The 27,543-nt window shown below is 44.3% G+C and overlaps 1 protein-coding gene and 1 gene segment (V, D, J or C); both read right to left on the reverse strand.

Moving 5' to 3' along the window:
- Positions 1-2,120, reverse strand: part of LOC134410827 (immunoglobulin lambda variable 5-52-like) — a 7,277-nt gene extending 5,157 nt beyond the window's left edge. Inside the window, 2 exon segments of the V gene segment in view lie at positions 1,606-1,911; positions 2,043-2,120. Coding sequence covers positions 1,606-1,911; positions 2,043-2,088 — 352 coding nt within the window.
- Positions 2,121-3,088: 968 nt separating this feature from the next.
- On the reverse strand, positions 3,089-16,254 carry LOC134410828 (immunoglobulin lambda-1 light chain-like). Its single transcript, XM_063144342.1, has 5 exons — positions 16,186-16,254; positions 15,949-16,035; positions 11,333-11,643; positions 3,534-3,606; positions 3,089-3,399 (listed from the first exon to the last, which is right to left on the reverse strand). The coding sequence occupies exons 1-5, from the start codon at positions 16,229-16,231 to the stop codon at positions 3,089-3,091; spliced, it is 828 nt and encodes a 275-aa protein (XP_063000412.1). The 5' UTR covers positions 16,232-16,254.
- Between the last annotated feature and the right edge of the window lie 11,289 nt (positions 16,255-27,543).

Below are 27,543 nucleotides of genomic sequence, written 5' to 3' on the forward strand. Positions count from 1 at the left end.
GAGAATTCTTCACATCTGGGCTTACCTACATTTGCATGAAAATGTGTATGCATTTTTAAGTGCGTTTCTCCAAACCTTTGCAAAGCCCTGAGTTGTAACTGCTTCTGTATTTATTTTTGGTTTTACATGATATTTTTAAACTTTTAGAGCTTTATGTTTTCATCTGTTGTATCTCTTGGTTTTAATTGTGAATTGCCCAGAGAGCCTCAGTTATTGGGTGGTATAAAAAAATGTAATAAATAAATAAATCTTTTTTATTTATTTTTTGTACACTGTTTTGCATTGGAGAATTCCATTGGGAAAAACTGGGAGAAGGGCAAAGTTTAAAAGATAACTGATTTTTCGTTCATGCATGAGTATGTAATTGTAAAATTAGGTAAGCACACATTTTTTTTAAAAAAGTGAAATACATTAATTCCACCAAATCCCTACATTTTAGTCTCAAACAGCACTGATAACTGTTGGGGAACACTGTGCATTCCATATACCATTTTCCTGGAATTATTTCCTGTTTTTTATTCTGCATTATCCAAAATACCACACCTGATGTCATTGTGTGCACTAGGAGGTATAAATGTGCAAGAGGGACATGGTATAGTGTTACCATGATGAGATCATACCGATATGACACCAGGTGTAGATCTGGGCTAAGCTACAATGCACAATTATCTCAATCCAAAACTAAGACCTTAGCAATGAAATGTTTATTTATTTATTACATTTTTATACCGCCCAATAGCCGAAGCTCTCTGGGTGTTTCTTATTAGCACTTGATATTCACACAAAGGCGACTAAGGCCACAGCTAGACCTAAGGTTTATCCTGGGATCATCCAGGGTTCAACCCTGCCTGAGCACTGGATCCCCTGTGTGTCACCTAGATGAACAGGTTTGACCCCTGGACGATCCAGGGATAAACCTTAGGTCTAGCGATGGCCTAAGAAAGCTTAACCTATATAACATTTTCAAACAAAATACTGAAAGCCAAATCTAAGTGTGTTTGATTCCTATTTATTTCAGTGGGAAAACACGTGCTCAGATTCGGTGGTGTGACCTAGCACTTTAAAATGATAATTCACTAAAACGACATTGCATAGCTACTTTGATCTTCACAAATAGGGGCAGGTAACCTGGTGCCCTCCAGATGTTTCAGATTACATCTCCCACAAGCCCCAGCAATGGTCAGGTAATGGACAGGGGATTATGGGAATTGCAGTCCAAAACATCTGGAGGGACCCAGGATTCTGGTCTTTGCTTTACGGTATTTTCATACTATTGCCTATACAACTGTTTGTCCATCTATCTGGAAGAGAGAGAGAAAAAGGCAATGTATATTTAAACCAACACTTGGTTTAAACTGAAGTAGAAGGATCTGTCAAGTGCCGTTGGACTTCTTCACTGACTTTGCACTTGGTTTGTGTTTGCGTGCAATATGGATTGATCTCTGCAAGGACATGTTTGGGACTGGGCAGACTTTCTGTCCTTTCCAACACTTTCATTGAAATAGCATCAGGCAGAGATCAGCTTAAGTTCTTGAATGGTCTCTGAGTCCCTGCTCTGGGGATGAAGGTTGAAGGTTTTTGTCTCACTTCCCCATAAGATTGTACCACTGTGCAACGACTTCCCACTGCTATACCACATGTTACAGTAGTAAACAGCCTCATCTTCAGCCTGAGTGCCGGTGATGGTTAAATAGCCTGTGTTTCCAGAGACAGAAGCAGTGAAGCGATCTGGGATCCCTGATCCCCTGCTGCCACCAGCATAGTGCACATAGCGAGGGGCCTGTCCAGGTTTCTGTTGATGCCAGAAAATGCGGTTCAGGTTACTGCTGACGGTGCAGGATAGTTTAGCTGTTTGTCCCAGCGACCCAGACATGGAGGGAGGCTGAGTCAACGTTGGCTGTGAGGTGACACCTGAAAAATAAGCAAGGGACACAACTGTGATTCATTTTCTAGACTCCGAAACGAACAATGGGGCATACAGAATGTATTTAACTTGCTGTTGGCTCATTCTCCAAAGCAAAGTTTGATTTCCACACCCCTACCTGAGCAGTAACTGAGAAGGGCTAGCAAAAACAAAGCCCAGGCCATGGTGAGTTCTCTAGAGGTGGTGGCCCTTCGAAACCAAATGGATAACCGAGTGGAGCCTTTCCCCACCTCTCTTTAATCCTTCAGAGTTGCAGAACGGACCTGCCATGCAAATTTGTCTTCAGGTCATTGGCTGTGCTGCCATGTTGAGATTGCATATTATCTGCTGACACAAAGCACCCAAAAAATTTGCATGAAGGAGATGCATCGAAGGAGCAGGAATGCCCTTTGCAAATCGGCGGGGATGAATATTCGGTAATATAAGAAGCTGCTTGATATGGAGTCAGAACATTGTCCGGCGAAGTCCATTATTCCGGACACTGCCTGGCAGTGGCTCAGTGGGGTTTCAGACAGGACTCCTTCCCACTCTTCCAGGAGATGCAGGGATTCATTTATTTTATATATTATAGCACTTTCATCCCACCCTTTAGATGAAAAAGTCTCTCAAGGCGGCTTACAAAAATAATTCATAAGGCAGTCCCTGCTCACAGGCTTACAACCTAAAAAGAACGACATAAAAGGATAGGGCTCTGGGAGGGAGAAGGGGAGGGGGGAAGCACAATTAGGCACGAGATTCTTAGTTGCAAACTTCAGCAAGTCATGGACATGGTGAAGGGCTGCTGCTCCCTCTCCCTCTGAGGGTGCTATGCAGATACAGGCATGATGGAGACGTGCCTGGCTGCCGCTTCCTTTCCCTCTGATGTCCTCAGCAGCGGCAGTTGGTAGCAGGAGGGGGGGCTCTCAGCTGGAGGGGTGCCTGGCTGGTGCTTCCTTCATGCATGCAGTGCCTGAGCACCATCCCTGGACCCACCTCCCTAAAAGAGAAGTTCATAAGCCACCTTCTGTCATAAACATCGATGGGGAACATAATCAAATGTGTGAACTTTGCCCAGCCCTGCTTTAAATCCATCTTCATGGGGTTTCTGAATCTGCTTCTTGAAATGGCTCTCCTTCCTTAACAGATGATTTTGTATCAGTTCCCTTTGTGTATTTATCACTGTGGTTACACAGAGGTACCACCGACGGTTTCACTTTCACCACAGTAATACGTGGCCTCATCCTCTGCCTGGACACCAGTGATGGTCAAGTAGCGTTGGCCGCCAGATTTGGAGCCAGAGAACCGATCTGGGATCCCAGTGGCTCTGGAAGTATCTTTATACAATACAAGGCGGGGTGCTTGCCCCTCTCTCTGTTGGTACCACTCAACAACGTAACTCTCATGCCCACTGCTCAGACTGCAGGTAAGTCTCGCCGTGTTTCCAAGACTCTCCGACTGGGAGGGATCCTGAGTCAGTACAGCCTGTGTGTTCACACCTGGAAAGGAAGATTGGTTTTGGAGCACGTTAAGCAGTATGAAAAATAACACCATCAAATGGTGGTGGGGGGATAGTGGATAGAATATTTGCTAATAAATTTTGAAGCTGCAGACAGATACCTTCCCTCCTCACCTGAATAGTAGGTAAGAAATGGAAGGAGAAGAAGAGCCCAATCCATGATGAGGAAATCAGAAACACTTAGCTTCTTAAGGCAGTGTAGCTGCACTTAGCATCCTCTTGTTCAATCTTAAACTATTCCTTGGGTTGTGACCCGCCCCATACGCAAATACGCTCCTTGCTCATTGGCTGAAGAAGGTGCTAGAAGAACCACGCCCATCCAGGTTGTTCCGAAAGCATTGATTACAAAATGGTGCCGAAGGAAGCATCCTTTTCAAGGGGTTGCCACATCTTGATCCTCAAAAGGCTTCTCAGCTTTTAGCAGTAGTATAGAATCAGAGAATCAGAGAATAGCAGAGTTGGAAGGGGCCTACAAGGCCATCGAGTCCAACCCCCTGCTCAATGCAGGAATCCACCCTAAAGCATCCCTGACAGATGCTTGTCCAGCTGCCTCTTGAAGGCCTCTAGTGTGGGAGAGACCACAACCTCCCGAGGTAACTGAGAAGTTACCTAGGGATGGAGAAGTTCTGGCATGTGATGTCCTTCCATAAGAGTGCTACAGCAACAGAAGAAATGGCTGTGTTTTGGACTTTTCTTTCAAATGAATGCCTGGAATACACTGAATTTTTTTCATGTAGTTCACACACCAACCCTAGTGTGTGACCTCACTTTCTGCCCCCTTCCCAATCAATTGCAAAGTAAGGCAGACTCATATAATAGAGTACTTTCAGACAGTGGGAAATCACATTTCCTTACTGACTCTCTGCTTCCTGCTTCTTTTCCACATTTGAAATGAGCTGACTTACATGGGAAGAGAACAGCAACCCCTTGCTTTAATTTAAAACCTCCCGGCTCATATAGTTGAATGGGAACAGCACCCTCTCGTGGGTGTTTTATAGTGCAACTTTCAGGAAAATCGGGGTTCCCAAGGTTTATTTTTAAATGGGAAAAGGAGTGGGAGATGTGCAGGAGGCTCACAACGTCATCAAAATTAGGACTGTGCACCAGCCCCCCTGAACCACTTCGGGTCGATCCGACCCTCCCCCGACCCACTCTGGAACCAGATCCGGAGTGAGATCTGAAGGGTCAGATCGAGATTCGCCCCCCATTTTGCCCCCACCCCCATCCACTTACTTGCCTTCGCAGTGGGCGGCGGAGACAGGTAAGTGGGTAAAGGGGGGACAAAATGGGGGGTGAATAAGCCCCCTCCCCCTTAACTGGCTCCGCCATACACCGACGCATGGACTGCGGCGGTGGCGGAGCCAAGTAAGCCGCTCCCCCCAACTTACCTGTGTCTGTCGTGGTCCAGCAGCAACTTCAACTGAGCCCCAAGCGGCCTGCTTCCGCTTTGAGGCTTGGGCCTCAGTTGAAGCTGCTGCCGGACCGTGATGGAGGCAGGGAAGCCCCCCTCCCCCCCTTACCTGGCTCTGCTGCTGTCACCACATGGACTACGGTGGTGGAGCCAGGTAAGCCCCCTCCCCCCATTTACCTGTGTCCATCACGGTCCAGGCAGCAGCTTCAACTGAGGCCCAGTTGAAGCTGCTGCTGGACTATGATGGAGGCAGGTAAGCCCCTCTCCCCCCCTTACCTTGCTCTGTTGCCATCACCGCACAGACTGCAGCGGCACCAGCTGAGCCCCCCTCCCCCTAATTACCTGCGTTTCGAGCTCCGGATCAAGGTGAAGCAATCCTCAGCAGAGCAATCCACTTCGCCTCGATCCACAGCTCCCCTGACCCGATCTGAATCGGAGCGGAGCACAGCCCTAATTCAAAATGACCCACAGACTTCTGTGAGTGGGCAGTCATGAGCATCTTATAAGTTGCTTGTTTAAATAGGCCCAAAGAGAGAAGCCAATTATATGGCAGAAGAAGTTCGGAGATCTTCACGTCAATGATTGGGGGCGGACCCCTGTTAACTGGTGAAATACGTCCTTGCGCATACTCAGTAATCAGGCTCCGTGATCTCACCTTTATGATCATTGGATATAGATGAATATGTGAAGCTGCCTTTTACTGAGTAACAATGAACTTGAGTAACCCAGATTGTATAAGCAGGTTTTGGAGAAAATAAAGGAAGGCTGTGAGATGGAAGTGGGGGTACATCAACAGAGATGACATCTGATAGGTGTCTTCACGGAGATGCCTAGGTTTGATTTCTGCATGAACAAGCAGGAGGGTCAAAAAGAAAAGGATGCACCTGGACCACACCATTTCCAGTTTCACTTCAAACCACAGATGCAGGTCCTTGACTTAATTCTACCAAATACTGGAAACTTAGGCCAGTATCTACCCCTGCAGGCCACAAGCAGAAGACCAGGCTCAAAAGTTGACACGTTGTGATAACACCCACCCACACAATTGTTTCTCTGCCTGACCTGAAAGGTCACAGGCGAAGATGCATTTGTGGGTAGACAGGAGAGTCTTGTGGGCTGGCAATGAGTGGGTAAACACTACAACAGTGATGTTGGGGTGGACCAGCAAATTTCATTCCAGCTAAAACCCTTTCAAGAACAGGAAAGCTGAGTTGTTTGGCCCAGAGACGTAGACTCAGAGGCTGATTGAGTCAAGGTTCGCCGTGAACTGACATCTTTAGGAAAAGGGGAAGCACTGATACGCAACTGAACTCCTGTTCATTGGTGAAACGTGTTAGATATTTAAGGTGAGCTCATTTCACTAATAGTATCCATGCACCTAAAAAGAGCTGACATCATCCCTCATGCCTATCAACAACAGATAAGACATTCAGGCCTGATTGACTTCTTGAATGATTCTCTTGCCCAGTGTAAAGAGGAAGAGTAAAGGTTTTTGTCTCAGTTCCCCATCAGAATATACCTCTGTGCAACACTTTGCTGTCCTCCCAATCTCCACAAAAATAAACAGCCTCATCTTCAGCCTGGACATTGGCGATGGTTAAATAGCCTGTGTTCCCAGACTGGGAAGCAGTGAACCGATCTGGGATCCCTGTTCCCCTGCTGCAACTTTCACAGTGCACAAAGCGAGGACCTTGTCCAGGTTTCTGTTGATACCAGTCAATTACATTCCAGCTACCAGGAGTTCTAGAGCAGGACAGTTTAGTCATTTGGTTCACGGACACTGAGGCAGAGGGAGGCTGTGTGAATGACGGCTGTGAACTGACACCTTTTGGTAAAGGGGAAAGAAATCACGACTTTAGTATACTTCCTGAGCTCTCAAATATCGCAAAATCATTACATTTTTTTTTTATGGAAAATTGATATCTTAGCTTTATGGTTGACCTTCTTAAAAGCTCATTCTGCACATGTTTACCTGATAAGTAACTGAGAAGAGCAAGGAATAGCAGGGCACAAGCCATGGTGAGGTTTCCAAAGGTGTGTGACTTTGCTTCAGAAAAATAACTAGAGGGGACCTTCTTCCACCTTTCTTAATTGCTCCAGAATTGCAGAATACCTCCTTTATGCAAATGAATTCTACGCTCATTGGTTCTTCGAGAACCCATGTCTCTAACTCATGTTAGGACAATGGGAATGGTCACAGGGCAAATTTGCATAAATGGAAATAATGAAAGCACTAGGAGCATTCATTGTTTTAACCATGGGTGGTGGAGGTGGTTAGTAAACCAAATTACTGTGGAACAATTAACATGCTTCCCACGCCCCCCAAAAACAGTGCTGATAACAAAATTGACGCAGGGGGAAAAAAGCATCCTTTGGTACTGGGTTGCCATGTCTCGATCCTGTAAAGGCTTCTCTGCCTTTAGTAGTTGAATAACATGAGGAAATTCTACCACATGCACCTTCTTCCATCAGAGTGCTATATTAATAGAACAGGCATTGTTTGGAATTTTTCTTTCAAAACTTTACCGTGAAATACACTGAAACTTTTCCACGATGCGTGGATCCACCAATCCTAGTGTGTGACTTACTTCTCAGCTCTCCTCCAATCAGTGTGAAATAAGCCGGACTCATATACCTTTTGCAATAAATGGAGAAAAATGCCACTTATAGAGAGGGAGAAATTTAGAGAGCTCATTCCATAAGATTTTCATTGTTTATTTTAAGTGTGGATAGATCTAGAAAACACAGCGACCCTTTTGAATGCACCACCCTTCCTTAATTTGATGCCTTTCTGATTTTTAAACTATAATTCCCAGCATTCCTGACCACTGGCCATACTATTAGGGGCTGATAGGAGTTGAAATCCCAAACATCTGGATGGTACCAGGTTGGGAAGTGCTGGAATACACCATGGGATTACTGCAACCATAACGGTTTGAGAAAGTTGATTTATCCTGTGCCCCATACATTTACCCCATGCATGTGATCTCAAATGGATCCATATGGAACTTACAAGTAGCCAAGCTATGAAAACATACACTTTTATGTATAAACCTCCTGAAAGCCAGTGATCTCTAGGCATGTTCATCCCTCAGTAACATTTAGATGAAGAGAGCCAGTGTGGTGTAGTGGCTAGAGTGTTGGACTTGGAGTTGGGAGATCCGGGTTCTAGTTACCACTCAGCTATGGAAGCCCAGTGGGTGACTTTGGACCAGTCACAGACTCTCAGCTCAGCCTACCTCACATGGTTATTGTTGTTGTGAGGATAAACACGGAGAGGAGGAGTATTATGTATGCCGCCTTGGGTTCCTTGAAGGAAAAATGGCATGATATAAATGAAATAAATAAATAAATACATGCAATTGCCCCCTAATGCAATCTATTGTGTTTAAGGGCTCACACTATGATGTATAAACTCTACGTTTCAGTATTTGGCCTGAGAGGGCCACTTCACACGGACTCAGTCATCAGCTTCCGTGATCAGTTGATGAAGGCTCTTGGATGAACCAATGACTTCTCCAGGTGAGATCCCTTGGTGGTCACTGGACATACAGTACATGAATGTGCAAAATACCAATGAATACCAGTGAAATCAGGCAACCCAGATTGTATAAGCAAATTTTGGAGAAAATAAAGGAAGGCTGTGAGATGGAAGTGAGGGTACACCAACAGAGGTGACATCTGACATGTGCATGCAGGAGGAACCAAAGAAAAGGACGCACCTGGACCACACCATTTCCTGTTTCACTTCAAGCCACAGGTGTGTGTGTGTCCTTGATTTTGTTATATCAAATATTGGAAATGTAGACCAACATCTACCCCTGCAGGCCACAGGCAGAAGAGCAGGCATCACACTTAAAAATTGACACGTTCTGAGCCCACGTTCTTGTGGGCTGGCAATGTGCGAGCACACCCCACGTCACTGATGTGGAGATGGACCCTTGTTGAAAGATGTGTTTTTCCAGTAGCTTTGTCAATAGGAAATGGTTTTTTGGGGATATTCGGTGGCAATGGACACACCAATGGGTGAAGGAAAAAAAGTTTATTTAACTAAATTTGGCTAATACAGCAAGAAAAAGGAAGACAGAATATTCAAAGCATAAAGCATATGTTCCTTCCCTCACTGGGAACCCTGTACTCTTATCTTAAGATCAGAAAATGAGATAAGAGCGGTGATGGATGGCTCCAGTAGCCTGGCCCCTGCACCTGTCCAGCTTGGGATGTGGGTTCTGCCCTGGGAGGATTGTAGGAAATCATATCCCATGGTTCCCTCCATTCTGGACTTAAGATTTTGTACATCTCCCACATTTCCACTACAATACATCAGATATTTAAGCTGCACCTGATTTCACTAAGAGCATCCAGTGAAAGCTGATATTAGCAGCAGCAGCAGCAATAACAAATTCAGACTCAGTTCATCTCTTGAATAATTTTCTTTCCCCAGTCTAGGGAGGAAATGGGTGTTCTTCCAAAAAGCAGCTATCAGCATGGAGACCCTTCTACCAACTTTGGTGGCCCAGCTACACCCCTCTCTGGACAGGGATACCCTGGCTTCAGTCATGCATGCTCTGGTAATTAAAAGGGAAAAAAGTTCAGGATATATGTATGAATTAAAATGTAACACAAATAAAATAAAATTATTCATACTTTCAAAGAACACTTTTATACATTTACAAATGAAGTAATAAAATAAAAACAGTGCTCATTAGACTCTGGCCAAACATGTTTCGACTAGTTTGTCTTCGTCAATGGCCCAATCACTAAAAATATACAGAAAAATATTTGTTAGTGCCTTAGATAGAAGCAAAGGAATTTTATCTTTTTTTCTCTTTTCCTGTTTATATAAACATAAAGTTTTTTTGGACCTACCTAGGCTGTTGAGTACTCAGAAAAGGTTTTTTAAAGGGGGCTGACTTAAGTATTCTTAAAGTTAGGGATTTATATGTCACTCCCCAAAGTGGTAGATAGAGTGCACCCTGAAATAAAGAACGAAGTACTTAATTATACCTTTAATTTACAGGAGTGCACAAACGTATTTACCAAAAATAAAATAAGTACTTATATGCGTGTTGGCTTAGCCTCAACTCTCGTGCATAATAAGATATGTCTAAAATAAGGAGTCTAAAACAAGGCTTCCTTTATATGCCTAATCAGTCAAGTAATTATACTTATCAGCTGTCCTCTCAGCATAGGGGAAAATCCTCAGTACCAATAAACCTGTCTCCTCCAGATTGTATGAGCAAGTTTTGGGGGAGACGGTTGTGAATACGGATATCTGAGAAATTACTTACATTCTTTTTAGCTTTGTTTTTGTACCAGAGTTCACACATTCTGGACCCAAACACGGGCTGCTTTCAGCATACATTTGTACAATGCACATGAATGTATTTTGGAAAATGCACACAACCACACTTTAATCAATGAGAGAAAAATGTATTCATTTAAAAACAAAATAAAACCACACAACTGATAGGCTCACTTGGAAAGATGTGCACAATTTTTCATGCAATCAGAAAATAACCAAAGCTCCCAATCTGAAATGGATGCAAGTTGGAACAAGGTTTGAGGAATAATTCAGAGAATATCACAGAGTCTGGGTTTAGCTGATTCGTACATCCCTAGTTCTGAGACAGGAGTGACGAAGCTAGGCTCTATTAGGCACATAATGCTGTCTAGTTTTGATCTCTCCATCAGTGAGCAGGAAGGACCAGAAAAGTGCACATATGTACTAATACTTCACTTCAAGCTACAGGTGTGGGTCCTTGACTGAATTCTGTGATCTCCATCCAGTTCTGGGCACCACACTTCAAGAAGGATGCAGAGAAGCTGGAGGGGGTTCAGAGGGGAGCAACGAGGATGATCAGGGGTCTGGAAACAAAGCCCTATGAAGAAAGACTGAAAGAATGTGGCATGTTTAGCCTGGAGAAGAGAAGGCTGAGGGGAGACATGAGAGCACTCTTCAAATACTTGAAAGTTTGTGACACAGAGGAGGTCCAGGATCTCTTCTCGATCATCCCAGAGTGTAGGACACAGAATAACTGGCTGAAGTTACAGGAAGCCATATTCCGGCTGAACATCAGGAAAAACTGTTAGAGAAGTATGACAAGGGAATCAATGACCTAGGGAGGTTGTGGGCTCTCCCACACAAGAAGCATTGAAGATGCAGCTGGACAGTCATCTGTCAGGGATGCTTTAAGGTGGATTCCTGCAATGAGAAGGGGGTTGGACTCAATGGTCTTATAAGCCCCTTCCAACTCTAGTATTCTATGAAATATTAGAAACATAGGCCAACATCCAACCCCACAGGGCACAGGCAGAAGAATGGGCATTACACAAGTGAGCACATTTCAAAAGTAGCATCCATGTGATTAAATAAGCTGGTATCATCCCACATCCTAGTCAATAAAAGAGGAAACACATTCAGACCCAATTAATTTCTTCAAGGATTCTGCTTCCACGTCTATGGAGGAAGAGTCAAGGTTTTTGTCTCAGTTCCCCTGACATCACAGTAAAACATGTCATCACTGCTATGCTGGTCTCCACAGTAATAATCAGCCTCATCTTCAGCCTGGATGTTGGTGATGGTTAAATAGCCCGTATTCCCGGAACGGGAGGCAGTGAACCGATCTGGGATCCCTTCTCCCCGGCTGCCACCAGCATAGTGGACGAAGCGAGGAGCTTGTCCATATCTCTGTTGATACCATGCAATTTCATTCCAGCTGTCTTCACTTCTAGAGCAGGAGAGTTTGGCTGTTTGGCCCACGGACACAGACTCAAAGGCCGGCTGAATCAGTCTTGGCTGTGAAGTAACACCTCGAGAAGAAGGAGAAAGAAGTCACGGCTTTAGTATATTTGCTGTCTCTCAGATATCACAAAATAATTGTGTGCTCGTGATAAATACACAACACAAATAGCGTTGTAGTTGTCTTATGTAAAGCTCATTCTGCCCACCTTTACCTGAGATGTAACTGAGAAATAAAAGGTTTAGCAGAGTCCAGGCCATGGTGAGATCTCCATATGACTATGATGGAGATCTCACCATGGCCTCTCTTACACTAGAGGCATTCAAGAGACAGGTAGACAACCATCTGTCAGGTATGCTTTAAGGTAGATTCCTGCAGTGAGCAGGGGTTGGACTCAATGGCCTTGTAGGCCTCTTCCAACTCTACTATTCTATGGTTCTATGACTTTGCTTCAGAAAAATAATGGAAGGGGACCTTTCTCCTTGCTGAAGACCTTCAGAACAATAGAACAGTGCCTTCATTCTGGGCTCCTGGGCAATGCCAGAGGTCATTTATCTACTTATTTATATTAGAGCAAAGCCAATGATGGGAAGACACATTTGCATAAAGGGAATATGTAAAAGCACTGGGAACACTCATTGCTCTGGCCAGGAAAAATGTAGGAGTTGTTGCCCAAATCACACAGGTAAGGTTTGATGGGGAATATGTATATATTGGCAGAGACATTTTTAGTCTGGAATGGGTCAATGGGGACAGGAGAGAGATAGCAAGGTAGACATTAAAATTGGCTACCTTGTAGTCAAGGTAAGCCTGATTTTTAAATGAGAATTACAAACACACACAAACAACAATGTTTAAAACACCACAGGCGAAAGGAACACTTTTCTTCCTTGCAAGGTTTGGACAATCTCAAACCATCCAAAGATTTAAGAGATGGTGCATAAGTTGGGTGTGAAGGTACACCAGCCTCATTATGTGCCTACTTAGAGCTAACTTGGTTTGATCTGTGTGCATGAAGAAGTAGGAAGGATCAGGAGGGAAGATCTCCAAGTTTGAACTAAACAACAGCCCACTTCACTCCACAGGTGAATATGGTGAACTATTTATGACAATTTGACTCTATGAAATATGAGAAAGTTATCCCAATATCGCCTCCTGCAGGCCAAAGACAGAAGAGTTGGGATCACACAATTATTATTATGTCCAATATTTCGCATGCAGAATCTTACAAAACTGGAGAAGAGGAATGAAAAAATAAAACACCTCAGTCACACCTGAAACAATTGTTGGGTTAATCATGGTGGTTGGTTTTTTTTCTTGTATGTAATTTATGTAAGGGTCTTCAAAGGTGCAAATTTGAATTAATGCACTTGCGAAAACAGATTTCCTATTTTCTTTCCTTCTCCCCTCCTAATTGAAGCATTTCCGTTTGATATCTCAAAACTTTCCAGTTCCAAGTTCATGAATCCAAGATCTCTGTTTAATTCCAAGACCTCACCCAATGAGAACACCCTTAGTGTCAGATTCTGAAGCAGAAAACCCAGTTATTCAAGCAGTAATTCTAGCAGCCCAATTGCATGAGCCCCAAATAATTTGCCATGACTTTGTCTCAGAAATAAGCCAATATATTTCCCCAAAAGGACGGTGGTGGATCATCCTTTTCAGCCAAAGCTAAATTCCATCAGCCACATTAACTTCCTGGCCCATGTCTTTTTTTAGCAGATTGAGATGGAGGTGGAGAATGCTAACAAGTCTTTTAAAGATAGAAGACACGAATGCATCTGTCCTTGCACTCATAACTAGACGGAAGAAAGAAATCCCTCTACAGGAGATGCTAACCAAACAAAGGTATGGAAAAGACTGAGACCTCATGTGCTCTTTGTCCCTGATTCAGCAGTTACAGATGAGTCTGCCTCATCAGTAGCCACAGCTGGGGATGCTCCTCCATGAGTAGACCTTTCCTCAAAAGTATACCATGGGTAAAAGGGTCTTCTAGCAGCCAGGTGGGGACTCTGATGATGGCTTGAAAACCCCACCCAGTCCATCACTGCTGGTACACAGGTGAGCTGTGGAAGGAGGAGTTTCTGTTGAGCTCCAGATGGGGCTTAAGATGTTCTTGGGGTCCTCAGGTTGGCCTTGGGTCTACTATAGGAGAGAGGTTTGCTGAGTCATTGAACACCTCCTCCTCTTCCAAAGAGGTATCTTCTGAGCTTGGATCAGCTAAGTATCCAGGGCAAAGAAACAGGACAGCATCAAGGGCAGGTATGTTGAAGCCCACACCGGATTAAAGGCTCTGATCAATGGGTCTGGACCATTTCCAAATGTTTGCATCTTTTGCTAACAGAAATCATGCCTCCTTTGGGAAGACCTCCTCCATCCCCATCATGAGGAAGTGGCGGCGTGGGCAGCAATTGCTACAAATGAAATTCTGAGCTGCAGGTGTTTGGTTCATCGCTAATTCCATCCCAGGAAATATATCCAGCCAGTGGAAGTTGGAGACTCACACCTGTACAGAGCTACTCTCCACAGCAAGGGAAATCACATCTCAGGAAGTGTCAAAAGAATACATTCATAGAATCATAGAATCATAGAATAGCAGAGTTGGAAGGGGCCTACAAGGCCATCCAGTCCAACCCCCTGCTCAATGCAGGAATCCACCCTAAAGCATCCCTGACAGATGGTTGTCCAGCTGCCTCTTGAATGCCTCTAGTGTGGGAGAGCCCACAACCTCCCTAGGTAACTGATTCCATTGTCGTACTGCTCTAACAGTCAGGAAGTTTTTCCTGATGTCCAGCTGGAATCTGACTTCCTTTAACTTGAGCCCGTTATTCCTTGTCCTGCACTCTGGGAGGATCAAGAAGAGATCCTGGCCCTCCTCTGTGTGGAACCTTTTAAGTATTTGAAGAGTGCTATCATGTCTCCCCTCAATCTTCTCTTCTCCAGGCTAAACATGCCCAGTTCTTTCAGTCTCTCTTCATAGGGCTTAGCTGAAAGACTAGGGCCGGATCTACACTACTGCTTTAAAGCGCTTTATAACAGTTATAAAGAGCTTTAACTGCTTTAAAGCGCTATAAAACTGTTATAAAGCGCTTTAAAGCAATAGTGTAGATCCGGCCTAGGAAAGATGCAATGTATGCCCTGGGCCTAAAAATATGTACAAAATGTCTGCTTCTATGAGCATCATCTGCAGCATCACGAACACCTGCAGCAGCAGCAACTGACCGTACGGAAAGGCAATTTGTGTATCAGGCGCTCTGCTCTAATTCTCTTTGACTGCTATTTGTTTCTCAGGAAATGTCCTTAAGGGTGCAATCCTATGTGTGTTTGGACACAAAAACATCCTACAACTCCCAGTATGCCCCAGCTGGGAGTTATAGGGGTTCTTTTCAGTCTAAACATGAATAGGATTGTGCATCTGGCAGAATTTTGGGTGGTGCAACAGTGAGGGCAGGAATGGGGGGGTGCCTTTTCCCCTCCAGCCCTCGCTGCTGCCACAGTAGCACTTACAGGTGTATGAGAGGGGGGCGTTCCCCTCTCATCCTCCATTTGGGGCACAGCAGGGCCTCTTGTGTGCAAGAGGGGATCTACACATCGTCGTGAAGGCGCTTGCGTGCCCCTGCAGTGCGCTCCGAAACTCATCATGTAGATCCTGCCCTATCCTGGCCGGAAGAGGAGGAGGAGGGGGCCCCGCATCGCCCCTCGCGGGGACGGGGCGAAAAGTTTCCGGGCTCAGCAGCTTCGCTGGGGAATCCAGCCGCGTCCTTGCCGCCGCCGCCACCGGCCTCCTGCTGCCGGCGAAAGAGCCACCCGGGTCGGAGAGCTCGGCAGAAGAAGCCGCCTCCTCCTCCGGCCAGGATAGGGCAGGATCTACACAATGAGTTTCGGGGCGCACTTCAGGCGCACGCAAGCACCTTCATGACGATGTGTAGATCCCCCCCAAGTCTTTCATTCTCCCTCCTGACCCCCGGAGGTAGAACAAAAAACATGCATACAGTGACCACACCACTGTGCACAACTGTCTCCTTCTCTCGTTCCTGGGTCCCCCACAGCAGACAGATAACCCTAAGCACAAATCAAATCAAGCTCTCTAATAATCTTCCGTTCTCTACTTGGAGAACGAAGGTTTTTGTCTCAGTTCCCCATTAGAATATACTGCTGTGCAACTGGTCCCCGCTACTGCCATGCCACATCGCACAGTAATAAACAGCCTCGTCTTCAGGCAGGGCGTTGGTGATGGTTAAATAGCCCATGTTTCCAGAGGCGGAGGCAGTGAATCTATCTGGGATCCCTGGTCCCCTGTTACCACCAGCATAGTGCACATATCGAGGGACCTGCCCAGATTTTTGTTGATACCAGGAAATGGTTCTCACGGTACCCGTGACAGTGCAGGAGAGTTTAGCCATCTGTCCCGGAGACCCTGACATGGAGGCAGGCTGTGTCAAAGGTTGCTGTGAACTGACACCTTGGGAAAAAGCAAATGCAAAATAAAAACAGCTGAGATACATTTCTCTGCTTTCAAATACTAAAAAAGCACTATGTTCCTAAGACAAATTCACAAAACCAAAGGAATGTCTGTTGCCCCATGTGTGAAGTGAGTACATCGCACACTTACCTGAGCAGTAACCAAGTAAGAGGAGGACAAAGAGGACCTGGGCCATTGTGGAGGTAAGAACCCGTTTAAATTCTTCAGAGGACAGGGTATCTAGCTGGGACCTTCCCTACTTTGTTCTTAAATACCAAAAAAAACCCAAAGCATGTTCCGGTATACAAGTTTGTTCACGCCCTTCAGTTTTGCAAGAGTTGTCATGCTTCCTCAGTGACGATATGGTTTATCCAGACCAATGGTCAGAGAAGCAAATTTGCATGACATAGATTTTTTTTCCCCCACAAAGAAAAGTGAGATTTTAAGAACATAAAAATGAGCCCTGCTGGATCAGACCAGGGGTCCATCTACTCCAACATTCTGTCCACACAGTGACCAACCAATTGCCCATGATTGCCCAGGACATGATTGCAACAGGGTAATAGACTTCTACAACATTTCCACTGCTCAATCTGCAAGAGATGGTGATGGTGATGGTCCCACCTAGAGGAACGACCTCTGTGGGCTTCAGGGACACCAGCTGCTGGACATTGGGACCTAGAAGAGAAGAAGGCAGCTTCTCAGTTTTATTCTCATAACGTAGCAACAGCAAGCATTTTGTAGCCATCTCTTTTTGCTGCCTCAGCTGATTCACCTGTCCAAAACGTGAATGTCACTCACCAATGGAGATAAAGATTATAAGGAGAAGTGGGGGCCAGGCCATTATGGGGAACATGGATGTGAGAATTTCACTGCACCAAAAGGAATCTCTGATTGTCATCCTCTCTCAGGCTCCCTGAAGTCCCCAGGGGTCAAGAGATCACCCCCTACATGCAAATAGCTTTCTCTTGAACGACTGTTTTCGAATGCAGGAGGGCTATAGAACACCTACAGAGAAAGGAGCTGTCCCCCTTTTGGCCAAATAGGGGAGGGTCAGGAGGGAGGGTCAGTGGTTCAAGTGGTAGGGCACATGATGGAGAAAGCCCTGGTTTCATCTCCAATGCTAAAAAAAATGGATCAAGAAGCAAATAACAGGAAAAGCAATGAGTGAATCTCTCAGTTCCTCATTTGTCCTTCCATAAGTAGGAATGTGTGAATCAGCAAAGTCAACCTGTACAAAATTCTCCCAATTCCATCTCTAAGTTTGTTCTGACCTGATTCTGTATCACATTGGAAGCTTTGCTTTTTTGATTTTCTTCTTTCTCACATATCCCCCCCAAAAATGTACTCCTTAATTGCATGCATTTTTGAAACATATGCATTCTTCTCCCATTGGTTAAAGCCTATTTCTGAGCATTTTTTTTAAGGACACATTTTTTCATGTGTATTCTTAAAATATACACATCTTGTCTAATGCAAGCTCAGAAATGTATGGATTTCAACCACAGGTTGCATACAAGTTTGTGTTCTGTCCAGGTGTGAACCGAATATAATCCAGATAAAAACTGAATTAAAATAATTTCTCATACATCTCTAACCTATGTTTGGTTAGCCTTATGTTGGGTTAGAATTTTCCCAACCTTCAGTTCATCCTGAACATTTAGTTGTTTTGGTTCCAAATGAAAAGTTCAAATTGTATGCATTTTTCTGTACACTTCTGCATATACATGCCTTTTTACACAATTTTACCCAAGGTACACACATTTTTTGCATGTGATTCTCTTCATACAATGCTTTGTTAAATGTTCGTTTACATAATATGCACATTTGTCTAAGTATTATTTCATTACGAAGTTTGGAGTTGTGTGAATTCCAAAGTTCGGCTTGCACATTGGTTCAAATGTGGAAAATGGGAGAAGTTTCCATTCCATCAAAATGTGGACCCAATAGATTTCTCTTTCATCCCCAGATGGAGGAAAAGCCAGCTTGGGACCCTGAGACGTCACTACCAACCAAAGCAGACAACACTGCGTTTGATGGACAGATAGCCTGACTTGTTGTAATAGAGCATCTTACATCCCTATAATATATATATATATAAAGAAAGTCTGTCACTTCAGGGTCTTAAGAGCAGCACAATTAGACTGGCTGCACTGGTTTTATCTTCAAGTACTTTTATTTCCTTGTTTAATCTTCAAATACTTAAAACACACAGAGGAGGGCCAGGTTCTCTTCTCGATCATCCCAGAGTGCAGGACACGGAATAACGGGCTCAAGTTAAAGGAAGCCAGATTCCAGCTAGACATCAGGAAAAACTTCCTGACTGTTAGAGCAGTACGACAATGGAACCAGTTACCTAGGGAGGTTGTGGGCTCTCCCACACTAGAGGCCTTCAAGAGGCAGCTGGACAACCATCTGTCAGGGATGCTTTAAGGTGGATTCCTGCATGGAGCAGGGGGTTGGACTCGATGGCCTTGTAGGCTCCTTTCAACTCTACTATTTTATGGTTCTATGTATTTAAATGTGGAATCAAGGCCTTTGCCCATCCATCGCAAATTTGGGAATCCACCATCAAGGACAGTAATTCCTTTTGAACCCGAACCCAGGAAAATCCACCCACTCACTCATCAGCTCTGCAAACCTTGCAACACACACACCTCTCCAGGTCAGCTGAGAGGCCTAACAGCCTATTTTCCTGACCAGACAAAGATGCTTATTGAAGCAAGAGCTCTGCTCATAAGTGAACAGGAAAGTTCTGGAAGAGCAGCCATGTTTGTTAAATATGCTCTCGCTTCGCTTCACACCACAGGTGCGGTATGAGCAGGTGGTGGTGCGGTCTTCTTTTTTGCCAAGTGAGAACCAACACCTCCCCCTAATGGTTAAAAGCAGCATAGCAGGCTTCACAAACTGCAGAATAAAATGATGTCAGCACCATCTAAAGGTTTTAAAGATGCTTTTAAAAGCAAAATGAGAAAATGGGGTGGGGGAATGAAAGGAAGAATATGGTCTGCTCTGCCTTCACCATTTCTTGACAGATCAGTTTGAAATCAGGCAAGTTTGCATTGCATAACTCAGGCAGAACACCCAGCTTTGATTTTATAACACAATAGAACATTCAGGCATTACAAGAGTGGGATGCCATTCGACCAAATGCTAGTTAGTGTAATGGGAAGGGGACGGAAAAGTGCAGGATTAAAAATGTAAGAACAAAACTTTTTCTCCTCCACCCTATGTGGCTAGTAACACCTTCAAGGCCATGATTTGTGGCTCCCAACTTCATAGGGAAAATTCCTCTACTCCCTGTACTACATTCCCTGTCCAAATCACACACACAGCTGCTTTAACAAGAAAGCAAATTATGTTGGGATCTCCAAACTCAATTATAACATCTGTTTTGGCCCACAGATTCCATTCCATTCCATTTATTACATTTCTATACCATCCCATAGCCAAAGCTCTCTGGGCAGTTTAAAAAAAGAGTTCCCATGCAAACTTACAGACAGAGAGCACACAGAGAAATGCATTAAACTAATTGAACAATCAATGGCAAAAATCACACGAGTGAATTAAAACTTTAGGATATGTTGCCTAATGCCAGGGAGTATATCCTGAAAAAGTTAACAGTTTTGGAGCCAGGCGGGCCTCATTAGGGAGATCGTTCCACAGTCAGGGGGCCAGCACTGAGAAGGCCATTTTGCCTGCTTCAAAGCATCCTCAGAGGAGACACCTGAAGGAGGGGCTTAGTTGACGAGCACAGTATATGGGTAGATTCATGCCGGGAGAAGCAATCCATCAGGAATTGCGGTCCTGACTTATGCTTGAAGAGTAGCACTCTGAATCTGGCACAGACGCATAAAGGCAGCCAATGCAAGAGAGGCAGAAACGGACTGTTGGCCAATCTTGCTTAAAATTTCCATGCTAGTTGACAACAGCTCCCCCTGGTGTCAGACTGGAGTCTTTCTGGAGAGGCTAACTCAGCACTAACCTGGCTCAGTACACAGGGATTCAAAGACAGGGCAAACCTCTGGAATTGGATGGATAATGATTAAGGGGGGCTTTAAATAAAGACCAGAACCTCTCAGCCTAATCTACCTCACAAGGTCATTGTGAAGATTATGTAAAAGGGTCTACGCTTCCACTGGAACTCTCCAATACTAGATCACTGAATTTCTTTCTGTCAGTACTTGCTGACAGAAGAGGCATCTTTTATTTTTCTTCCGTCCATGGATGGGAAAAAAATCACTCTCCCGCAGTGCCATCCATGAGAGAGTTATATTTAGATGTGTTCTTTAGTGCAACTAAGATTTTGTTTGTTTGTTGTAAGTCAGGGGGGAAGGTTGGGAGGACTTAGACTCCCTGAAATTCTCAACTACTTCCTTCCCCTCCATACACTGACATGCCTCGAGAATGCTTAGTTTCCTATGAAATTTCTCTTTGAAGCGAAAATGTCAAAGAAGTAGAATGGCATTTCCCCTGGTGCTGGTACCATGAACCAAAAAGCAAGGAATCTGCAAACCAGTGAAAGTAATCCCAGCTACCACCACTACTTCCAGAGCAGGAAAGTGTAACTGTTTGACCCAGAGAAATAGATTCAGAAGAAGGCTTGGTCATGGCTTGTTGTATATTGATAGCTATGCAGAAAGGGGGACCGTTGACTGATGATCTTGGTGCATTTTTGAAGCCACAAAGATAAACCGATCAATAAACACAGAGAGTGGCCTTTGCCATCTGAGTTCTTCACACCCTTCCCGGCACAGTTCTTGAGAAGTGCAACACGGCATCCTCTCCACGTACAACATTTCCCAAGCAGGTTTGCATCGGTGATGAATGGTCAAAGCCTCACTTGTATGAACCGTCTGAAGTCTTTGAATAAGTGTGAATAAACTTCTTTGGTGAGTTCCCCTCTCCTTGGGGAAACCTGTGCTCTGGAGTGTGTCGGCTGATCTGCTCAAGGGAATGGCCCTGCCTTGGAGAAGAAGGTGGGACCAGAAGGCCTTTCAACTCTTGTGCTTCAAAAAGCCTCAGTCATAGGTCAGATTAAGCTCCCTACTAATTCTCAGTTCCCCACCCTGGAGAGGTTTTTGTCTTAGTTCCCCATCAGAATCTAACACTGTGAAACGTTTTACTGCTGTCCTCCCAAGCAAGACAGTAATAATCTGCCTCATCTTCAACCTGAACATTAGTGATGGTTAATGTGGAGCCAGAAGCAGTGAACCGATCTGGGATCCCGTCACCTCGAGTACCACTCTGGTAGACCACAAAGCGAGGAGCCTGTCCAGGTTTCTGCTGATACCAGCTGAAATAGTACCAGCTACCACCAGCACTTCCAGAGCAGGGGAATTTTACCGTTTCTCCCCGGGACACAGACAGTGAAGCAGACTGAGTGACAACTGGTTGTGTACTGACACCTGTGCAAAAAGGGAGAGAATGAGTTTAATACATTCCCTGTGCTCTCAAACACTATATAGGCAATAGGTAACTCTGGGTAAATGCCTACATAAAGCTACATCATTGGCTAGGCCTTGCTAAAATGAGGTTCCCATGCCCTTACCTGCACAATAATTGAAAAGTGCAAAGAAAAACAGAGCCCAGGCCATGGTGAACTCTTTAGAGCAGTATGAGTTGCTGAAGGGAAAGGAGAATCAGTTGGCTCTATTAACATCGTTTCTTAAATCCCTTGTGGCAGAAGAATGGCCCCTTCATGCAAATTTGAGCTCTCGTCATTGGCTCTACTAAAATGTCACATCACCGCTGAGAATAGGCAATGTTCTCCCCAAGCAAATGACCCTGCACCAAATTTGCACGAAGGAGATGTTGAAACTCTTGGGAACAACATTTGCTTTGGCCGGCATGGCAAGAAGGCAGCGGTAGTGCAACTTACCATGATGAAGGTAAACAGCAAGGGATAGAAAAACGATGTTTCTACAAGTGATGGGACCATTTCTTCATCTAGGGTGCACCTATTTTTTAAAAAAGGATCCTCATTTTAAGAACATAAGAAGAAACCTACTAGATTAGGCCAAGGACCCATCTCTGCATTGTATCACTTATGTTCTTATTAGGGGTGTGCATGGATCCCCCAATTCGCTTCGTGGCCCGATCCAGAAAATCCAGATCGGGCCCTATCCTCTTCGCGCCGGTCCACCCATCTCCCGCTCCGCTCTGCGGAGCGAGATCCGGCTTCGCCGCTGTCGCTACATGGACGGCGGCAGCGCAAGATAAGCCACCACCACCCACCCCTTACCTGCATCCGTCACGGGCTTAAATTGAGGCCCCGGTTGAAGCCGGAAGAGGCCTCGGCCTTCACTTCCGCCTTCAACCGGGGCCTCAATTGAAGCCCGTGACGGATGCAGGTAAGCGTCCCTCCTCCCTGCTCCCTTACCTGGCGCCGCCGCCACCGCATGGATGGTGGTGCCGGCAGTGCCAGACGAGTCCCCCTCCCCCCACTTACTTGCAGGTGAAGCTCCGGATTGAGGCAATCCTCTTCACCTCGATCCACAGCCCCTGACTCTCTTCGCCTCCGCCTTTTCCAGAGGTGAATTAGGCTGCCTCGCTCCTGCTTCTCTGAACTGAAGAGAAGCGGAGCACATCCCTAGTTCTTATGTAAGAACTTAAGTGCCATGCTGGATCCATCTAGTCCAGCACTCTGTTCATAGAGTGGCTGATCAGTTGTTGACCAGGAACCAACAAAGCAGGACATGGTGCAACAGAACCCTCCCACCCATGTTCCCCAGCAACTGGTTGACTATAGGCTTACCACTTCCGATACTGGAATTTTAAAATCAAATGTACTGTATATTATATTTAAATAATAGACACAGAGAACAAGAGGTGGAACCCTCTAACTGAAATACCACTTGTGCAATCAAACAAAACATTGGTTCTTCCTTTCCGAATGTGAAGTGAATGAATTTCCCACCCACCTCTAGCATGCGGTGTTGCCTAAATAGATGAGAAGGTTGGTCACTACAGCAGGGCAGGGTAGGAAATTTGTCTTGAAGTTCAAGTCATTGGTTACCACCTGGGCACACCACTTGCCTTCAAGGTTTTGGCATCTGGGCTGGGAAAGGGATCCCTTTGGGGGTTGTCTGGTTCGCACACCCAGTCTTGGGGCTAAAGAGGAGAGTAGTGACTCAAGAAGCCTCCCTCAGAATCAAAAGGTCTGGAGGAGATTAAAGCAGACAAGAAACTGATCCTGGATCAGAACATGCTCAGCTTGGCCTAAAGTTTAGCAAGAAGGCCAGGGTTGCACAACTTTTTCAGCCCTGAAAGGGGGGGGGGGTTTCCCCAGAACTTCACTGTTGCACATATACATACAGAAATGTGCAACAGGCACATCCATAAGTACACACACTCATGTATGATGCTTATACATATCATTCAACCCTTGCTGCTGCTGCTGCTGCTGCTACCAGTGGGGAAATTGTCATCTCTACAAGGATGGCTGGGGAAGCAAACCTGGCAGTGACTATGGTAGGAGGATCAGGGTCTTTTAACAAGCCAGTATTCAGGCATTTGGGCACAGTTTGTGCACCCCTGAATTAGGGGGGAGTTTGCAAGGTGACTCCTGTTTTAGCCAGGGGGGGGGGTCTACACAACTGCTTTTAAAGCACTTTAAAGCACTTTGAAAATGTTTTGAAAACTGTATATGCAGTGTGTCCTGGGCCCCAACAGTTGTCAAAACTGTTATAAAGCACTTTAAAGCAGTAGTGTTTTAAAGCTCAGCTAAAAACTTTTCTTTTTCCTAAAGCTTTTAAAACTTGATTTTGTTCTGACTTTATACTGTTAGTTTTACCCTACCCAGCGCCTGTTTACCCTACCCTGTGCCTGTTTGCATTCTCTTCCCCTCCTTATTGTTTTATTATGATTTATTATTTACTGTTTTACTCTGTACAGCACCATGTACACTAATGGTGCTATATAAATAATAATAATAATAATAATAATAATAATAATAATAATAATAATAATAGTGTAGATCCCCCCCAGTTCCTGCTAGGATGTTCAGATTTGATCAATCTGTTCTGTTTACATTTTGTGGGTTGTCCTGTATCTTTCAGTCTGTCATCCACTCATGGAAGGAATATATGAGAATCTTATTCCACTTGTGCAAGTACACATTAGTGTTAATACACAGTAGTGCAAGTCCTAACTTGGGCAAACCATCCCTGCACACACAAAGCTTTTTTAAAAAAAAATGGGTCCAAAAGTGTTCAGAATATGTGCAACCCCAGAAAAGACGGTTGAGGGATCTGCAGGTTGGATTCGTAGAAATTCAAGCTCATTTGAATGCATTTTAGATTTCTGCAACATCTCTCATGCCTGTACAGCTTTCTCAACATCTCCTGTTTTATATGTTAATATAGTTGCTGCCCTGGGTAACACAATACAACTGTCTCAACTCTGTTCTGTGTTGAGAATAATCAGGAATGTTAAGAAATCTCTCTACAGAAATGAGTGGCTTTATTGATCTATTATATTATTTCTCTCCCAATATAGGCTAACTCCAATCCCCTTTTACGAACAAGTATCAGAAGAATGTAGCTTAACTCCCATCACTCACACTACCACTCTACCTCTTTCATTCACTTCCCTTTTGTGTTACTTTAGAGATGTTTAACCAAATGACTTGTATTATTTCCACCTTGATGGGAAATAACAGTTATTATAAACCCCAAGATAATAAAACCACATCACAGTCTTTTTAGAGGGAAATGAGAAATGTCACAAGGTATTTAAGGTCAACACCATTTATGTAACATTTATTGAATAAAACATAAGAATACAGCAGGCACGTAATCTAAGAGATATGCTGGCTCACAGCGCCGTTCAATAACAGGAACCTACAACAGATAGGGGACTTGGCTTATCTACCCATGCAATCAATGTAGTGTTTGTGATAACTTACAAAAAAGATTTTGTAAGCTATAGAAACCAGAGGAAATATGTACTAAAAGGCTTTTTAACTGTAATATAAAAGGGGGATCTATGTAATAAAATGTCCTGGAAACCTTGCGTATGTAGGCATGACTACCAGGAAGACCAAGACAAGAATTTAACAGAATGCATGCTCCACTAGTCAAACACTTTGTGGACAACAGTCATAAGGATGGTGACTTGAAATTTTGGAACCTGGAAAAAGTAGCTCCCCAAGGAGGGTCTGTGTAACAGAAACTAAAGGGGCGAGAATTACTTGGGGCCCAATATCCAGAAGACATTTTTTCTCCATGCCGCTCATGATTGACTGGTACTGAAAAAATGGGTAGGCCACTTTCAGCATCTTTGGGCCCATGAGAACAGAGCCGGTTGTGGGTCTTGTTCTGTGACTTGCCTGTCTGCTTTACATGATGGAGAAAATTTATAATAATAATAATAATAATAATTTATTTATTTATTTATTTATTTAAGGATTTTTATGCCAACATTCAGCCAAAAAAGGCTCTCACAACGGCTTACAAAAGTATTTCTTGACAGTCCCTGCCCACAGGCTTACAATCTAAAAGACATGACACAAAAGGAAAGGGGATTGGGAGGGAGGAGGAGGGGGGAAAGGAAAGCAAATTCAGGCACTACAATCTTAGTTGCAAAGTTCAGCAGTTACAGTTGACAGCAGGAGGGAGGGGGCTCTCAGCTGGAGCTGGACCCAGGCACGGTGGAGAGGTGCCTGGCTGCTGCACCTCTAATTTATTAACAAATAATTTATTTATTTGTTACCCGCCTCTCCCTCTGGATCGAGGCAGGATACAACACAAATAAAAACCCCATAAAATACATACAACTAATTCAAACATCTAAAATCAGTGCATTATTAAAAACAGCGCACCATTAAAAAAAAGTGTTGCATGGGTAGAGGAAACACACAGGGTTTCTAATAGGAAGACTAAAAGCAGGGTTTCTCTCATCATGAGAATTCTATCAACAGAATTATCATAACAATAATGACTATGAAAAGAAAAGAAAACACACTAAGAAAGGCCAGCATGGCTGAACCCATGAGTAACGGTTCCTAAACCAAAGGTTTCACTGGGAGGCAAACCCTGCCAGTTCAGTCGCTTCAACTTCACTTTGAGGTCTCCCGAAGGGGTAGCTGTCCATCTGGCGAGCTTGGGAAAGATGTCCAGGTCTGCAGTTGGTTTTTTGTGGGTGTCGCTCCATTGGGGATCGCTGTCTCTGTCCCTTGTCGTCATCTCTTGACTGGCGTCGGCAATCACGCTTTTGCAATTCGAGGCATGGATCCAGGTGTTGCAGCTGGCACACTTAGCAGCGATTCATAGAGGTCAATATGGTGAACTGTAATGATGAAATTTAACATGAAGTTCTAATATATCAGTAGTATTAACTTTTATGGACCTTTTAATGTAAATTCTTAGTGTCTCTTATTTTAATTCTTTGTATTAAAACTAACTTTTACATATTTGTGGGCACCTTTTAATGAAAACCTTTTTAGTATCTTTTTGTACTTTATTTCTTTGTACTGTAAAGTTTTTGTGTGCTTATCTATGCATTTTTAAAGTTGATATGACCATGACGGTTGAAACAACAAATAAACATATAGACACAAAAAGCACCTGATATGGACCTTTTCACATTGGTTACAGAACGTTCTTCCTTTGAAAAGATTTGATGTAGATCCAATCTCCAGGCTGGAGGAAATTGCTGCTCTTGCATTTTTCTGGTGGTTGGAGACAATCTTTCAGCTACCTGTGAGTGAGAAGTTTGAACACGCTTTATTAGGTTCTTGCAGAAGTCAGTCAGACAGCAGTTCATCTACTAGCTCTGGTAAACCAGTGTAATTATGCTATTAATCATGGTGTTATACTCTGCATATGGCTCAAAATACACAGAAGGTATGGGGTTTCCTCTCCTCTGAAACATGGTGCGTCCTTATATCCTCAATATTCCCTTTTCTTAACTGCAAAAAGGGATTTCATTAAATTCCAAGACCCCCAGGTGATCAGGCTGGAAGTTGGGATTTCATGAGGAGGAGTCAGGAAACTCAACCAGCCTCCAAAGGAGGGAAAAGCCACATCAAAATTTCCAACAAGGTCATGACATGTTTAGGGTATCAAGAAATACTCTATGGGGGGGAGTAATAAACATTACTTTTTTTTTTTACTTACAGAGATGGTAAGTTCCACTTTTCTATGTTTGTTTTGCTGGGTCTCACAGACGTCCTAGGTTGGGATTCGAGCGTGCTCCGGACCCACGGTTTCACCCAAAGGGGAGGCCAAGCCAATAGGGATTTCAAAAGGCCCCTTACCTTGGTGCGCGCTGGGATGGCAGTCCCCAAAGGGTTTCTACCGATACGGTCCTGACAAGCGTTGTCGAATCCCAGACAAGGACCGAGTTATTGTGGTGGACTTCCAAGGCACTGACAAAGAGACTAGTGAGACTCTAGCAACAGCATTATTTTTGACAGCAAAACAGAGTTAGCCTAGCTATGAGATGAACCCCAACGGGAGAGGAGAGGACCAGAGGACAATTACAGCAGGCTCTTTATAACACCGA

This window comes from Elgaria multicarinata, chromosome 18 (assembly GCF_023053635.1).
Source record: "Elgaria multicarinata webbii isolate HBS135686 ecotype San Diego chromosome 18, rElgMul1.1.pri, whole genome shotgun sequence".
NCBI lineage: Eukaryota > Metazoa > Chordata > Lepidosauria > Squamata > Anguidae > Elgaria > Elgaria multicarinata.